A 17,720-nucleotide genomic window follows, 5' to 3' on the forward strand; every position below is an offset into this window, starting at 1 on the left:
ATGGCCACTAGAACATCCGTAATACCAGTCCCCATAGCTCTGTGTGCTTTTATTGCATAAAAAAAACGATTTGATACATATGCAAATTAGCAGAAGAGTCATATTTTCAAGCTCTGACTCATCTCAGGTTAATTTGCATATGTATCAAATTGTTTTATTTACACAATAAGGCTACTTTCACACTGAGCTCTGTTTGAAGGGGCTCACAAGCGGTCCCGAACGCATCTGTCCAGCCCTAATGCATTCGGAGTGGACGTGGATCCGCTCAGAATGCATCAGTCTGGCAGCGTTCAGCCTCCGCTCCGCTCAGCAGGCGGACACCTGAACGCTGCTTGCAGCGTTCCGGTGTCCGCCTGGCCATGTGGAGGCAAGCGGATCCGTCCAGACTTACAATGTAAGTCAATGGGGACGGATCCGTTTGAAGATGACACAATATGGCTCAATCTTCAAACGGATCCGTCCCCCATTGACTTTCAATGTAAAAGTCTGGATGGATCCGTTCAGGCTATTTTCACACTGAATGCAAGTGTGAAAGTAGCCTAAAGGCACACAGAGCTATGGGTACTGGGTATTGTGGATGTGCTAGTGGCCATCTAGCAACCCATGTCCTCAGCTCTATACCCAAAATCCAGGTGACGGGTTCCCTTTTAAGTCTTGCTCTTCATGTAATATCCAATACATTCCAAGTCAGTGATATAGTGGACGTCCATCACTAATGAAATTTCCAGAACTATGTAACCTTTAGTTTTATTCAGTTTTCTGTCTTGCTGTAACTTGCATAGAAGGAACCTGGAACGTATCTAGAACATTTAGATGTAGAATAATCTGGCTTGCCAAGGGAAAAATGCTCTCTAGTGGAGCACTGGCCCCATGTAGCCTTAGTTATTACTGTTGGGTTCCTTTCCTCAGGGATCCTGCTGAATGACCTTCTTCTAAAGGGAAGGTTTTACATGTGCAGTGGAGTTCATTACATTACACTTACAAACTGGAATCTCCAAAATACTGAAGGGATATAATGAGAATGGGGTGGGAGTAGACGCTCTTCTATGGGGAATTGTTTCATTATTGATCTTTTTTTATTACAGGTCATGACTTTATTGCTGCTGCTTTCATTCAGGTCAAGGGAAGATATTGTTTCTCAGAGCTTCGCTGACCTATTGTCTCACATATTAAATCTTCTCTTGATCTTCATGGTTCTTGGTTTTCTAGTAGATGAAGCGGCTGAGGAACATTGCTTCTTGCCAGTGAGGCCTGATTTCCTGGTGACCTCAACAGTTTTTTAGCAGGTAGCTGTTGCAGCAGACTGCTTACCAGAGTGATACATAATTTTCTTAACGATGGATATCTTTGGTTTTCAATGTCTGCAAAGTTAGATTATGTTTTAACTAAGGTCCTTTGCCTAAATCAGTCCTTGTTACGTGGCTTGTGATTAACTTCTTGCTCCATTAATTTGAGATTTTGCGGCTTTGCAAATGAACTCTCCCATACACTACTTAGCTGCCCTGGATCTAGCACCTCCCTTGCCTGATCCTTTTTCATCAACCCCCGTCTTGTTCTCTTGAGAGGCTCACTGAAGAAGGTGGGGGCTTTGTGAAATTTGTCATGGTCCCTGCACTTTATCCATCTTTTTGAAATAAAGAAATTGGAAGGGTACCGGGGGGGTGGATAATGCTTAGCTCCCTCCTCCTGTCACTCTTGTTCAGAGTCCTCTCACTCTCAATGAGTTTCTGAATAGAAATCTGCAGTAATTGGATGCAAATTATACAGAGGGAGCCCGAGGCTGCCTGGAATTCCTTTGCGGGACAGGAGGCGAGGGTATAATTAAGATGGCAGGAATTAGGAAGAAGAACTTGAAAGAGAGGTGGGACAAGCATTCATTTGGATTTTAATCCCCTTATTGTTTGAGAGGAAAAGAGTACTTTGTGGGCACTGGATATTTTTTATATATATTTTTTTTTCTACAAAGGGTTAAATTCTCAGTATAAGGTGTACACCTCTGATTGGCAGACAACTGATAAACGCCATGGGGAATGTATTAAGTCTGTACATCAGTTTTCTGGTGTTCAAGACTCCCAATTTTTTTATGCAGATGTTTTGCGCAAAAATTTGTGAGGCTAGTGTCACATCTGCAGCAGATTGTTCTGGAAGAGAACAGCCTGCCGGATGGTACCGCAATCCCCTCCGTCCTCATTAACTATAATGGAGTCGGCGGAGAACCTGGCAAATATACCTAGAATAGGTCGGACAGAAAGGTATTTGTCCACCCGGTTCCCATCATTCTATGCCGGAAGGCTGTAGCACACATGTAAAAGTAGGCAGACTTTGGCGTTTTACACCAGTCGTGACGCTTTTGAATGTTGGTTTAAAAGTGGCTGTGGTTTGGTATGTAAATTAGCTTCGCTATAGATTTATTGTCACTTTTTTTTTTTTTTTTTTTTTTTTGGGCTCAATTTTTCCAGTAGGGGGCTGGTGTAGGAAAGTAGAGTAGCATTTTTAGTCAGTTAAATATGCACCAAATTTAACATTGTACGACTTTTGATCAATTTGGCACACCTTTTGCCAACAGTAAAGGCAAAATGGAAAAAGTCCCATAATGAGTCGTTCCTCCCTACCTGTTTTGGAACTTAAGTTTATGGGTCTGAGCAATTCACATAATTTCTTTAAGACCCTGATTAATAAATTTCGGTTTGTTGGTTATTGTAAAGAAAAGTGCATTTTATTGTTTCCAAAATCTGTATGCAAAGGTTTCACATTGGAACAAGAAAAATGCAGTCAGGTTGTTTCTGAGCTGTTAACCCGAGGTCAAGTTATTCATTGCTGGTAATGACTGGACTAGAACATGGGTTTCTGGTGTTTTTTCCTCACATTAGATATTGCTCCATGGGCTTGCTAACAAGTAACATTTCTGGTCAAAGTTCTGTGGTCAGTATGAAGAGATGGGCTATTAGATATATCGTGGTCCTTCACTGTATTTCCGACTATATGCTGGTTACTTAGATATTGCATTATTCCATAATGGTGAATCGCAATGAATCTTTTCCGTCACAAATCCTTTAACAAGCAGAAGCCATGACTCCAGCATGGAGTGGAATATGGTGTCCTGTCCCCTTCTTGACGTTGGTACAATACTTAGTTACGTATATAATGACACTTTTATGAGGGCTATCATTTCCTTCATGTGAAAATGGCAAATTGTGGGTTTCTGTATGTCCTTTAGACTGGTGTGCTTGGTCTGATCTACCTACAGGTCTAGCAGTTTATAAATGTATTGAAAGGAATTGCCTTTGCGCCCAGGAGCCTTGCGCTCCTTCACTGCGGGACTTCATCTCCCATGCAGGGAATGAGGTAAGAGGGTGGGCCGCTACGTTCTTTTCATTGCATAGAAGGAGGGGGAGACAGGGGCAGAAAGAAGTTTACTTGACAGGAAATGACAGTAAAGGAACAAAAAAGCCCTGAACGATGTGACTGACAGGCCCGACTTTTAATTGGCACAGGAAAAGAGACAATGAACCTCGAGGTCTGTTGTCTGATGCAGGCAGGAGATCCTGACAGAAAAATGGGGCCTACTGGGCCTTAACCCTTTCAACTTTCTTGTTACATTTAACACCTTGTGGGCAGAATTACGGGCAGTTTATTAATCTTTCAATTTATACTCGCCTGTAGCATAGTATATTAGATGATTCTATGACCATTTCCTATTATCAGTACTGTTCCTCCATCCATTGTCTACATGGAGGCTTATGTCTTGCGGAGAAGGAGGGCTGTTCTCTCCAGTTTTCTATTTAATGGACAATGAGATGTAACCTGGTCCCTCAGATGCGTTTCACGTACACCTGGGCTTGCAGAGGTCTCCCAGTTGGCTAGTGTGAAGGGATTTTGCAGCTGTTTTCTGCTCTGCTCTGGCGTCAGAGGCTTTTCTGTGGGAGGTGTGTGTGTTTTATATTTTTCATCCCTTCTCAACTCTGAGGTGAGAAGCTACTGATCAGGAAGACATGTGGAGATGTTGGGAGAGGGGGGAAAGCGGGTAGAGTAGGGGGTGAAGGAGCAAAGGTTGCTATAGAAACTGGTTTCTGCCTCACTGGTGCATCTTGTAAATCCATTTAGAGACCAGAAAGTGGGAGTGTGGAAAGCACCTCAATAGAGGCCGGTGTGTGAAACAGAAGAGAGCTTAAGTGTGTCTGTAAGGGGGGAGCCCCGTGAATAAGCAGAAGGAATGGAGGCACAAAGAGCTCTGCCTGTCCCTTGTCTTGGACAGTCCATTAAGAGTCACCCTTTAACCTCAGACAATAGAGCTATACTTGTCTCAAGTATATAGGCTCGTTCATTTCCCCCATACTGGCCTCTGGGTGGAGTTTTTTTTAATTGGCAGGGATGGGGTTTGGTTCTCACAGCAAAGATGCTCTCCGCCCTGGCCGTGTACCTCCGCCACATTATGTGTGGATCCAGTGTCCACTCTTATTCTAGATCTTTTATGCCCCGTTTCTATAGCGGAGCTCTGTGTTTTAGCAGGGCACCCCTTGAACATGATCAGTATTACGTAATTCAGCCCTGGACTCATTAGGTGAGCTCTTCCCTTTCATTAACCTATGCAGTGCTGGAGGTGGTCTACTCCAGGGTACCATGGGATATAACTGCTCTAGCATGTGTATTGCCATGCAGGGAATCGTGGCTGCTATTTACGCTAAGCTAGAGAAATTAAAAGGTAACCTGTAAACAAAGGTTGCAAAGGCAGCACATTACTTCAGAGTGCCCTTCTCTAAATACAGCGGGGGACTCAATTTGGCAAATACGTTGCAGACCCCTAAACTTGTTCTACAGCAGCTCTGTGCCACACCAGCAATGGTAACCCACAATGGCTACCTCCTAAGCATCCATCTGTTGTGGACGAGTCCTCACATGAAGAGGAACACGTGGTGATGATGATGGTGAAGTATGAGCTATCATAATGGGTATTCGTAGGAGTCTCTCCCCTATGGATAGTAAAGGAGCCTTGCAGGCAAGGGCCCCATTATCTTAATCTTACATACCCTAACTGGGAATTTGTAAAGAAAACATCTAATGCACATAACCCTGTTAAAGGGTAGTGGCTGTTTGTGCAGCGTCTTGGTGATTCCCATTAAACGAAGCATTTTTGACAGTGGGGAATGCTGATGGTGAACGCTTAATTCCTCTACAACATAACAATCTCGTAAAATGTGTTAGGAGCTGCCCTGCACTTGTTTGTAGACAATTGTCAGAATTAGACCCTCGTTTTATGTCTCGGCGTCTGTCTGCAGAAGAGGGCATCTTGTGTATGCCATTATGCTTAGGTATTCTCCTTTAAATACCTTTTTAGTTGATGGAAATCGTGCATGCCTGGCACACCTTGCACAGGCTGCGTCCTGTCTTCACAAAGCTCATTAAACAATTTAATGATGCTTTTTCTCCTTCTCCCCGCCTTTCTACAGTAGATTTTTTCAGCACTAAAAACATGTCCTCTGCTTTCCTAGCTGACTATAGTTTATGAACTCCGATTCAGGCCACAGTCATATGGTCAGTATTTTGTGTTACTATTTGTAATTTAAAACCGGGAGCCTCCAGAGAAACTAATGGAAATATCTGTGCTTCGTTTCTGTTTTGGACCCATTCCTGGTTTGGCCTACAAATACTGACCAGCTACTGATGTGTGAAAGTGACCTTTTGATCAGAGAGAATATGCGTATCTGTATTTTATAACTCTCAGACCTTATGGACGCCGTATGTATTTTGCAGTTCGCAAAAAACGGATCCGCAAAACATACAGACGACATCCATGTGCATTCTGTATTTTGCAGAACTGAACACCTGGCCCTTCATAGAACTGTACTATCCCTGTTTGTAATGCGGACAATAAGACCTGTTCTATTTTGCGGAAAGAAAATACGGACATACGGAATGCACACGGCGTAACTTGAGTCACTTTCTTCAGAGATCACTTAGGCTGGGTTCACATAGCCGGATACCACCATGGACAACCGCATTCCCATTCACTGTAATGGGATCTCGCGGTAATTAGGCATATATGCAGACTTTTTTAACCAAATAACAAATGATGCATGTTGTGTTTTTTTTTTTCTTCTTTTTTTTTTTTTTTGTCCCTGTCAGTATGTACTATATGTGTGTATATATGTATACATATGTACAGTATGTGTAGTTGCTGGGTACAGTAACTGGATTACAGGGCCGGAGTTCACAACGCACATGTGAACCCGGCAAAGTTCTGCATGTAGTACTTTTTCTCCCATCAATTCTGACTACGGAAGTAACGTAAACTTGATGCTCAAAGACTGATCAGTTATTTTTTGTGCAAACTGATGCAGTCTGACCATAGCTGAGGCTCAAAATAACATCCGGTTTGTTTTGTTTGTTTTCTTGTTTTTCCTGTTCTGACAAATCAGAAAGCCGGAAAGGTAAAATTTTGTGTGAACTCGGCCTTGGGTAACATTTTTCGTGGCATGTTGGCCAACTGGTTACAGGGATTTGTCCAGCCAGCACATAGGGGATGTGAAAAGACGACCTATACAATTTATTTACTTTACTTTTTTTATGCTGTCTAAGGCTACTTTCACACCTGCGTTCGGTGCGGATCCATCTTGTATCTGCACAGACGGATCTGCACTAATAATGCAAAATCTTGTATCCGTTCATAACGGATCTGTTTGCATTATTCATAAAAAAAGTAAAAATGGATCAGTCTTGACTTACATTGAAAGTCAATGGGGGACGGATCCGTTTTCAATTGCACCATATTGTCAGTGAAAACGGATCTGTCCCCATTGACTTACATAGTAAGTCAGGACGTATCCATTTGGCTCTGCATCGTCAGGCGGACACCAAAACGCTGCAAGCTGCGTTTTAGTGTCCGCCTCAAAAGCGCAACGGAGACCAAACGCTGCCAAATTGATGGATTCTGAACGGATCCTTATCCATTCAGAATGCATTGGGGCTGAACTGATCTGTTTTGCGCCACTTGTGAAAGCCCTGGAACGGATCTCACAAACTGACCCAGAAACGCCAGTGTGAAAGTAACCTAATATTTCTTTAGTCTATAGTGAAATATAAAACGCAAAACAATATTTTTTTATTTTTGGTAACCTTTTTATTAATTTTGCCTTCAGAGTGCAGCGTGCACTAGTGGGATTGCCTTTTTTTTTTTCCTGGAGATTTTCCACTGGGCATTGAATAAGAAAAACGCCAGAAAACAAACAAACAAATGTAACAAGATAAAAAACGACTTAAATCAATAGGTTGGCATTTATTAAAATTGGCATCTGTTATGCCAGTATGAATAAAAAAGTGGTCTATGATGCAACAAAATTTGGCACATCTTTGGGAGGTCCACGTGCCACATAATGGAGTCTATGCCAGAAGACGCTGTTGTACATGTCCAGTGTAACTTGCGCCAATTTTCTGGCACACACATTGCCCAATATGCTAGGCCATGGCGTTCCCTCCCGTGCCCTGCTCACCATTTCCAAAAGTGGACTTGCAGCACAATTTGTGACAACAGACATCGAACTTTATTAAATTCCTCTCATGGCATTTTATACCTGCAAAAAAAGCTGAACAGTGTATCAGGCCTCATGCATACGACCGTTGTTTGGGTCCGCAGCCGAGCCACAGATTTGGCGGCTCGGATGCAGACCCGTTAATTTCAATGGAGCCGCAAAAGATGCAGACAGCACTCTGTGTGCTGTCCGCTTCAATGGCTCCGTTCCGCGGCCCCGCAAAAAAAAGTATAACGTGTCCTATTGTCTGCGATTTTGCAGTCAAGAATAGGCATTTATATTGCAGGCACCTGTTCCGTTCTGCAAATTGCGGAAGGCAACACGGGTGCCTTCCATTTTTGCAGATCCGCGGTTTGCGGACCACAAAAAACGGCATGGTTCTGTGCATGAGGCCTAAAGGATCTTTAGAAATGTGGTAGTCTCAGGATTCTGCACTGTCGTGCCCAAATTGCTCCCTATCTTTACTGTATCCAGGGTGGAGAGGGATTCTTAAAACAAAGGATTAGATTGGCACAGTCAAGTGGCATTGTTGCATATTCTACCATACAGTGTGGCCCCGAGGAATTAGAGGCTGCGTTACTAAATACATTGATTGTAGGATCGGTGGCGTTTCCTTTGTTTTAATGTTCCGCTTGGTGATTTTACTCTCATGGGGATAATCAACAATAGTATTACTGCCGGGGGAATTTAGGGGCAGGATTTGAACATTTTTGTAATTTCAGGCGATTCTCCAGTTCCTACATATTCGGGGGATAATCAGATTGCTGTAGGCTTTACGAGCCGGTCAGACCACCCTAATCTGTATATACAGTTGTGTTCAAAATAGCAGTGTGTTTAAAAAAAGTGAATAAAGCTCAAAATCCTTCTAATGGCTTTTATTTCCATACACACAAATGCATTGGGAACACTACACATTCTATTCCAAATCACAACATGAAGAAATATATATAAAATTTTATATTGTTACTCAAAAGCAAATTGAAGAAAAGTGAATATTAGACTGTTAAAAATAAAAATTAAAATAGCAGTGTCTTTGATCTGCCTGTAGCTGATTCTTGCCATTTTGGCTATTCTTCTATCTATTCGAATGAAAGTTTTTCGCTTTCTTCCACATCTTTGAGGTTTTGGTTGCCGCTTTAAAGCATTTACAATCATTTTAGCTGAGCAGCCTATCATTTTCTGGACTTTATATTTTCTGGACTTTTTAATCAAGGTACGCTGTTCTTCTGAACAATGTCTGGAACAACCCAATTCCCCCAGAATTTCAGTGAGAAATGCACTGTAAACCAGCATGTGCAACATTTTCTGCCTTTCTTCCTTAAATGAGGGCAATAATTGCCACCTGTTTTTCAAAGCATGAATGACCCCTTATTGAACGCCACACTATTATTTTGAACATTCCCCTTTCAATAAGTGATTAAATTACAGAGAATCAGCAGCATGCATGACATGACTGTTGGGTCTGTTGGATTTGTATTACTCTACTACACCTGCTAGTATATTATTTCTACCAAAAAGTGATTGATCATGTTAGTGATGTCTGACTGCTATTTTGAACACAACTGTATATATATAGTCTCTTTTTAGTAGCAGAGGCAATGCGACCTTCAACAGAAATCTGTAGCGAGCATCCCAGGAGTGTATGCACTATATTGGGATGTATTCACACAGTGAGGTTAAAACGGCATAGAAAAGTCTCATGCGGTTTTTATACGTGAAACACATTTAACAGGTTTCATTTATTAAAAAACGAAGTGAAAATGGTCAATAAAAATGCTTTTTGCCTTTTTTATATTCAACTGCACCCATCTGTCTGTATACATCCTTGGCAAATTTCTGTGGGACTTGGCTCCTATGGACAATATAAAATATATTCATTATTACAAAGCTCCATGCCCTTCCATTATATAGTCATATGTGCCATCTGTGCTTTGGCAGAGTAAGTTTGATATCGCTAGAAACAATGGGGCAGGTTTACTAGTTCTGTTGATAGCATTACAGGCAATTATCGGGAAGGAACCCAATGATCACCTGAAGAATGAGCAAACGCCGGCTGGTTATTGGGAACGAGCCATAATTGGCCTAATGATCACGCCGTGTAAAAGGCCCATTAGACGGGTCGTCTAGACCTGCTCCAGATTTATCACGGGCTCATGCTGGATGATAAATCTGGTGCAAGGATAGACACCATCTCTAGACCAACTATTGGTTGGCTTTGTTTGAGACAGGGTTTCATGCCACAAGTATTGTCTTTTTTTGTGTGTAATGTTGCGTATTAAGCCCCCTTTTCAATAAAGTCTCACCCCCTGAAATATTTTTCATGTTTGCATGTAAGGTTTGTTTGTTACTGTTATTCTCTGAAGTTCTTTTTGGTACCTGATGAAGTGGAGTCAGGTGAAGCAGATGGGGTCGGTGAATGATCGCTCGCTATGAATTCTTCGAGATTTAGTGGGCTTTGTTCAGCTTCTCTTGCCCTGTTGCCAACTGGCTTCTCAGTCCCACCCCCTCTGTGCCAGTCTTTATGCGGCTGAATGGGCGAGGAATGTAAGCCGCATTACACAGCTTTGATCGTTAACTTCCCCACTTCATGAGGGTAAGGGGAGTTCTGGGGACTTGAGAGGGGGGCTTGTTTAGACTCTCTCATATGCAAATGACCGGTATTGAGAGCTGTGGAACGTAATGAGATAACACGGCTTTAGAGACCCCAGCACAATCGTGGAAATCCTAAAACAAAAGCCAAGCCGGGACGTGAAAGGGATTTGTCAGGCAGAGACTGGGGGGGTGTCCTTGTTCTCCCCCTCCCGGCACACACACAACAGATTTCTTTCCCACCCCCAGTGGAGCCAAAGACCCTAAGGATATGCAGATTTTCAATTTTAATTCATGAACTTGTCAGGCAGAGGTTCTTCCCTGGCAACTTACTTCTAACTTTCTTTTTATTTAATTCCGATTGGCACTAGACGGAGAAACGAGCGACTGCCTGAACCATGGCAGAACTTTCCGCTGTGAAATAGTCTGCTGTGGGCTACAATATGGGAGCGTGCAGATCTGTAGATGTCTTCATTGCAGCGTCACCCTTGAGCCTTCATCTTCCTTAGGGATGCTGTCAGCAGGCTCATTTCTCTCCGTGTTTTGCGCGCAGGTCCACGCATGTCAACATGCACACATTAAACACGCATTTATCACACAGCTTGTGAATCCGGCCTAGCAACAAAGCATTTCTTGTTTACCCAACTCGAAGGGATCATTTTTCAGACCTCACAAATCCCCTCTTCACCTTTCCCATCAGAAAACACCTCCCTGAACAATAAGAAAATTGGGGCCTGCCACCTGATAGCTCTCCCAAGGAACCGGGGAGAGAGGAATGTGCAGAGCTAACTGGCTCCTGTGAGACGCCCTTTGTGTTCTGTGTCTGAATTTGCCGGGGGACGCCCTGCCGAGGCTTTATGTCTTTCCCTGGAGACTGCAATATATATGTTTGTGTGTAGAAATATATCTTTTATATCGGCCCAGAAAGGCTGAGACCTTTGCTGTATGCTAATTACCTCAAACATTAACTGTTTCATACCCCTGAAGACTGTGGCTTTCATTGGTTGATGTATAGGGCAGAATTATCGTAGATTGTGATGTCCAGCCCTAAGCTAGTTGACTCTGCTTTGCATCTTTTCTTGTCTGAACATACTCCTGATTGGTTTATCTGGTTAAACATTGGATTATCTAGCACCCTCTTGTGATGCTCTGGGGTGGGCGCCCAAAATGAGTCATTGTGACCACACTGTTACACCAAGTTTTCATATCCATGTGAGGGGATGGATGGTCACTGCTAGTGCAAATTGGCATGCTGGGAGTTGTAGTTTTGCAACAGATGGCAGCACACTGGTTGGGAAACACTGGTCTAGAGGCCAATTGCATTAGCACTTTATACATTCAGGTCAAGGTTATTAGCGGAGTTGCGTGTCACTTGATGGCGCAGAGCTATTCTTCTGTGCCACCATAAGACCTGCAGTGTTTTTGCGGAGATACAATGTGCAACCATCTTTTAGAGGGGTTGTCCAGTTTTAGAAGGAAACCGAACAGCACGTGATCCACTTGCAATGAACGATAGATACTTAACCAACGGATCCTGTGTCGTCGACCAACATATGACCACTGCAGCCAATCCTTGCCCTCAGCAATGCCCTAAAGACGCCAGTGATTGGTTGCAGTGGTCACCTGTTGTTGACTTGGCATCGCAAGTAATGATCTATTCACTGCAGGTGAATCGCATATGCTGTCCAGTTTCCTCTTGAAACAGGCCAGCCCCTATAAAGTGAACTTGTCATCTTGGGTATGCCATTTAAACTGCCCACAGTACCTCGTTTGCTTATGGATCTCTGGAATGAGTTCTTGTTGGGGTCGTCTAACCAGTAACTGTGGTAATAATCCATCTTCTTCCTGCTGTGCACAAATCTGTCCAAGTCAAGGAGACCAGGGTAAAGGTTTCCCCCACCCGCCCCAAGTCTCCTGAATCTTGATCGACATTCTCTCGGGCACCTGCTGATGACTGACAGTCTTCTACCTACCTCTAGGAGAGAACTGCCAATCAGCAGGTGGGTGAGGAGAGCAGGAGATTATGAATAACCAGGACTCTTCTCAGGTAGATTTGACTCTTTTCCAGGCCTGGGCTGAAATGATTCTCGGCAACCACTTCATGATCATGGTTCTCGGCAACCACTTAGGCCTCTTTCACACGAGCGTGATGGGATTGACTCCGTATGCGATCAGGGTACATTCAGTCAGTTGTGTCTGAGATTGCGTTCAGTTGTTCAACATCTCCTAGCAACCATCTGAAAAAACGCATCGCATCTGCAGTTGCTTCCAGATGCAATGCGTTTTTCGCTGAGGCCCACACAATGCAAAACTGATGCATGGAAAAAAAATGCACATGTACACAGACACATTGAAATGAATGGGTCAGGATTCAGTGCGGGTGCTATGCGTTCACGTCACGCATTGCACCCGCGTGGAAAACTCACTCGTGTGAAAGGGGCCTTTTAGCTCATGAGTGACACACCGCTAAAATCAGCATTTCTGTCACTATTTTATGCTGCCCTCGGTGAGGTCAGCATAAAGTTGACGGGTTCCCTTTAAGGCAGAATTTGGCCTCCTTTATCTTTTACGCCACTCAAGTCACAAATGTCACAATTCCACACCAGGAAATCCTCAGGCGTACTTTTAAAGACATAAACCACATCGCACTTGCGTTAAAATCAGTCTTGCTGTACACCATTTCAAATAAATGCACCTGCAGAAACCAAAGAGGTCTAAAACTGGTGCAAAAAAATGCTGCAAATGATAAATTCCCCCAGTATGTTAAACTAAATGAACATGGTCTCTTGGAGGAGATGGTGTTTGCCGTATAAGTTGTAAGATGGGAGAAGGGAAGTGCCGTGTCGGAAACGTGCATGTGGCTGCTCCCTCCTGCAGGAAACTAATTCATGTACTTCTGCTGGATCCAGGGGACTCTGGCAATCATATGGTTAAATATTTAACAAGACCCTTTTCCTTGTAGACCTGTCTTTTATTGTGGTGTAAATAAGAGCGCATCCATGAGGCAGACAAACATGCTGATGTCTGGGTACAGCTGTCTGCACAGAAACGTAGATATTTTCTCCTACTCTCCCCATCAGGATTTCTTTGTATACCTATAAGCTCCCTTTAGTGTTAGGCCTCATTCACACGACCGTTGTTTTGGTCCGCATCGGAGCTGCAGTTTTTGCGGCTTGGATGCGGACCCATTCACTTCAATGGGGCCGCAGAAGATGCGGACAGCACTCAGTGTGCTGTGTGTGTATATGTGTATATATAGTTAGTTAGTGCAGTTATATCAATGGCTGTCCGCTGCGTTCCGCAATTTGGAAAACGTAAACTAACGCCATCCGTGTTTTGCAGATCCGCAAAACGCACAATGGTTGTGTGCATGAGGTCTTAAAGGGCTGTTCACACCATTTTTTTTTTTTTTTTGTTTTTTTTTTCGGCATAATTTAGCGTGGATGAAATTCCACCGTGGGCCGCATTATTTCTGCCTCCCGCTCTTTTCAGTGGGAGGCAGCACAGTAGAATATTGCCAAGTGGCGGTTTAAAGCTGCAGGCGCACCAAAATTTTGCAGGAAAATATGCAGTGTAAACAGCCCTGTATGGTCCCATCAATCCCAGGTCTATTCTTCTGGTAAGTGCCATCCGTATCAATCCGCTTCCTATTGTTTGCTCTATATATTGATTTACTGTAAGTTACAGGAGTTGGATAACGAAAGGCTTCTCCCTAATCTCATGTTTGCTCCATTAGTTGAGCATGCCTCAATCATTGATGGCAGTGCCCCTGGGGCATTAATGCATAAACCTTGGCCTTAAAGGGAATGTCACTGGAGACCTCACTATCCAACTGTTTGCCTAGACTCCCTCTTTGATTGACGGGGCCAGACAGAGGCAACACAGCCAGGGAGGGGCTGGTCACAAAGGATGGGAAGTTGGGTGCAACAAGAGCAATGGTGACTCCCTCATTAGTCTAATTTGCATATTAAAAAGTACCATAACTCCAGAACAGAGCCTTGAATCGACAAAGAAAAACAGCATTTTAATCAAGTGAGTCACAGCTATGTGGTTAGATAAAGAGATTGCTGGTGACTCCCTTTAAACTTCATTATGGTTGTGCATTTTCAGAGGTATTTTGGGTGATAATGCTCCTCCTGGGCATATGAAGTGTAGTAAATTCTTGGCGGTTCCTTACAGGTGTACCAGTTGCTGGACTGGGCTGTTATCTCCTGCGTGGAGCAGCCTGGGGGTTCAGACAGCCTTCAGTGATTCACACGTGTACTTGTCTGAACATATAGGCTTGGCCACCTGAGACTCCACACTCGTTCCTCATTCTTTTCTAAAATGTTATTTTATTCCCTGTTAACTTCTCACATGAGGTTGTGACTTTCTCTCCATTCAGTTTATGGGCTGTGCGTGTTCTGTGTGCAGGAAGGAAAGGCCAATAACTGGTATAATATATATCCAACCTTAAACTGGCCATACACGGTAGGTCTATATATCTGCAAGACCCAGCAGATTGGCCAACCACCTAATGTGTATGGGGTCTTCTGACTATCCTGTTGATGGAAGAGCTTTAGCACTTCAACATGTCTGATGTTGGTGAGATAAGAAGCTACTGAAAGTGCAACAGCCACCTACTCCTCTCCCCACCCATTACACATGGAGGGCTTGGCGTACCTGTGTACTGGGAAGATGGGACACGTGTCTGTTGGCAGATGTATGACCAGCCTCACCTGACCTACTTGGAGCAGCACAGGGGTGTCTCACTAATACTTTCAGTGCAATGCCAGCTGCCTCGGAGCCTGCGGCGCGCACACACACCCAGTCTCTCCACAGGTTTTGTTCATGTTGGGCGATATCCAAATGCCAAACCCCGTCTTACACTCCAGCAGTGGCTTGGCTTCTGTGCTCCCTGCTCCTACTTCCTTGCTGCAGGCACTTGATGTTTCCATTATGTATTTGATCTCAGCTTGGATGTTTCTTCACTCTGCACCTTCCTTCCTTTATGTGCCTTCATGAAAGGAAACCCATGTGTTTCAGGAGGCTGAAGGTTGGGTGGCGAGACATGTAATGAAAATGCAGGACGAAAGGTGTGATGCATGTGGGAAATGTCTGAAGGTGTGGTAACTGATGGAGCTTACAGGGTGGCTGATGAGGAAACTGCCATCAAGATGAATTTCTAATGTCAGCTTTTTTTTCTTGCAGGTTTCTACCTGGAAAAGGCTTGATTTTATACCCAGAGATTGGTGACCGTTTGGACATTATTTGCCCCAAGGGGGAGCCATCGCAGCCTTATGAATATTATAAATTGTACATGGTGCGCAAGGATCAGGCAGAGTCATGCAGTACAGTTATGGATCCCAATGTCTTGGTCACCTGCAACCAACCTGAGAAGGAATTTCGTTTCACCATCAAGTTCCAGGAATTTAGTCCAAACTACATGGGCCTAGAGTTCCGAAAAAACCAGGACTATTACATTACATGTAAGTCATTGCCTACATCGGGATGCCACCAGCTCAGTCGTGGGGCAGAAGTAATTCACAAGCATTGACCAGGATGGGGAATGTGGTGTAGACAGAGCAATGCTTTAGTCAGAGAGCTAGACTCCTAGAAGATCCATATTGGTTGCAAGCGAATCTACAAAGCGGCCAAACAAGTTTGAGTTCTGCTCTGTGTAGGAAATATGCATGCACAGCAGTATGAGCGCATCTCGCGCATTCCCTTTAGTGGGGCTTGTGGCCTATTAAGTAGAAGGGTTTCTGCAGTTTAGGGTCAGAGAGAGGTTTATTGCAGCCCAGGGCGCTCCAATAATTATACACTCTTCCCCACCCCTCGCAGTAGTAATTGTGTTCCTAAGACTGTGGGAACTGAATGAAAGGTGAATTTGTCAGTGTAATTTCTTTTTCGAGGTGTATTTATTTTTTCCAGCTAGTAAAAGTACTAAAAAATTCTTGTATCTTAATGTCTTGTACCGTGATCCTATTGTAGCCTGGGAAGGGCTACTTTTTCAGTGGCCCTTGATCCTTTAGGCTGCTTTCACACTTGCATTGTTTTTCCGGTATTGAGATCCAGCAGAAGATCCACACCAGAAAAAAAACGTTTCCGTTTAGTCCTCGTGAATAATGAATGTAGAGATCTGTTCAGGACGCATCATGATGTCTTCCGTTCTGGCAGCATTCCATTTTGTGAGAGTACACAAAACCGCTACAAGCTGCAGTTTGGTGTCCGGTCATGAAAACGGGGGGGGGGGGGAGATTCGGCACTGAAAACAATGCAAGTCAATGGTGACAGATCATTATTTTTTTTTTTACATTGACTTTCAGTGTGTTTAGTCACGGATCCATTTTTTTTCCTTTCGGATGTGCAGAAAGCTGTTTAATTCTGGTATTGAGATCCTCTACTGGATCTCAGTACCGGATTTGGCAACATGTCTTGGCTACGTGGCGACTTGTGCCCATGTATATGTTGTGCTGGCGGTTACTCCTCCTGGTGATTTATATGGTCGCGCAGAAGTACAGTAGATTAGGATTTCAATCTGTGCAACTATGGTCACTATTAGGTGTGATGTAGTAGCACAATATTGCGGTCTTATGTTACACGACTACAAGTTGCTTTGTAGCCAGTCACTGCTGACAGTAGTGCAGAATTAACCCTTGTTCTGATGACCACTTAGTCAGGTAATAGAAACCAGTCAGTCTGCATCGGTCAGTTTTCCTTCTGTTTTAAAAATACTTACCCAACTTTTCCTCTACTTTTCCATCACTGGGAAATTCCTTGAGGAGTAGACTGTAAACTGGCTCCACCCAGGCTGGCTGCCATCTTTGTATTGCTAGAAATAGGCGTCTGCTGCTTTTTTATTCCATGTTCTCCATGAGGTTCTCATGTCGGACACTGTTTTATGCATGAACATTCTCCTTGTATTTTTTGGTCACTACTTGAGTGAGGAGACCCTAAAAGGACACGTTCCCAGCATGTGACACATTGTGCCCTGTGTCTTGAAATAGTCGATACATGATTTGGGCCAGATGGAGCGCGTAATGCAGCTCTGCTTATGAAGGGAAGCATGTTCACTGACCCAGTCATGCCAGTTCTCACCGCTGGGATTCAGAGCTCACAGAGCATGAAATGGCAGAGCAAGGCTTTGCACAGAGACCTATCTGGTGCCGGTCCTTGCAGGGCGAAGGCGAGCAGGTTTGCTTTAGGCTTATTCATTATTATTTTTAGTGTTCTGCTAGATGGGTGGAAACAAAAGACCAATAGCCATTGCAGTCGCCAAATGTGGTTTTGCTGCTTTCTTGTCACATTCTGCATTTCTCTATAAAATGGCTTTCTTTCCAGAATTTGTCCTTTTTCTTCAGCCCCAACCCCTGGCACTCGTTGGCTGGTGGGCCTGAATGTATGGGAGAATGCCTTCACGCATTTCACATCTGGAAGTTTTTGGTCCTCAGCAGGCAGGCGAATTGTTCCACACATACTGTGGGTATCAGAATCCAGAAAGTGCCCACTGAAATTCTCCTAACCTAGTCTCCCTTCTTTATGCCATTCAGTTTTCTAGCACCCCTACGTCATAGGATCCCCTGGCCATGCTTGTGAGGCGTACATCGGATGTAAGTGGGCCAG

General features: G+C 43.8%; 1 protein-coding gene across 1 annotated transcript in view; it reads left to right on the plus strand.

Moving 5' to 3' along the window:
* EFNB1 (ephrin B1) overlaps nucleotides 1-17,720 on the plus strand; it is a 52,669-nt gene that overhangs the window by 22,546 nt on the left and 12,403 nt on the right. Inside the window, exon 2 of the mRNA XM_044305330.1 lies at nucleotides 15,306-15,583. Within this exon, the coding sequence (XP_044161265.1) occupies nucleotides 15,306-15,583 (278 nt within the window). The remainder of the gene's footprint in view (nucleotides 1-15,305; nucleotides 15,584-17,720) is intronic.

Source organism: Bufo gargarizans, chromosome 9, assembly GCF_014858855.1.
Source record: "Bufo gargarizans isolate SCDJY-AF-19 chromosome 9, ASM1485885v1, whole genome shotgun sequence".
In the NCBI taxonomy this organism is placed as follows: Eukaryota; Metazoa; Chordata; class Amphibia; order Anura; family Bufonidae; genus Bufo; species Bufo gargarizans.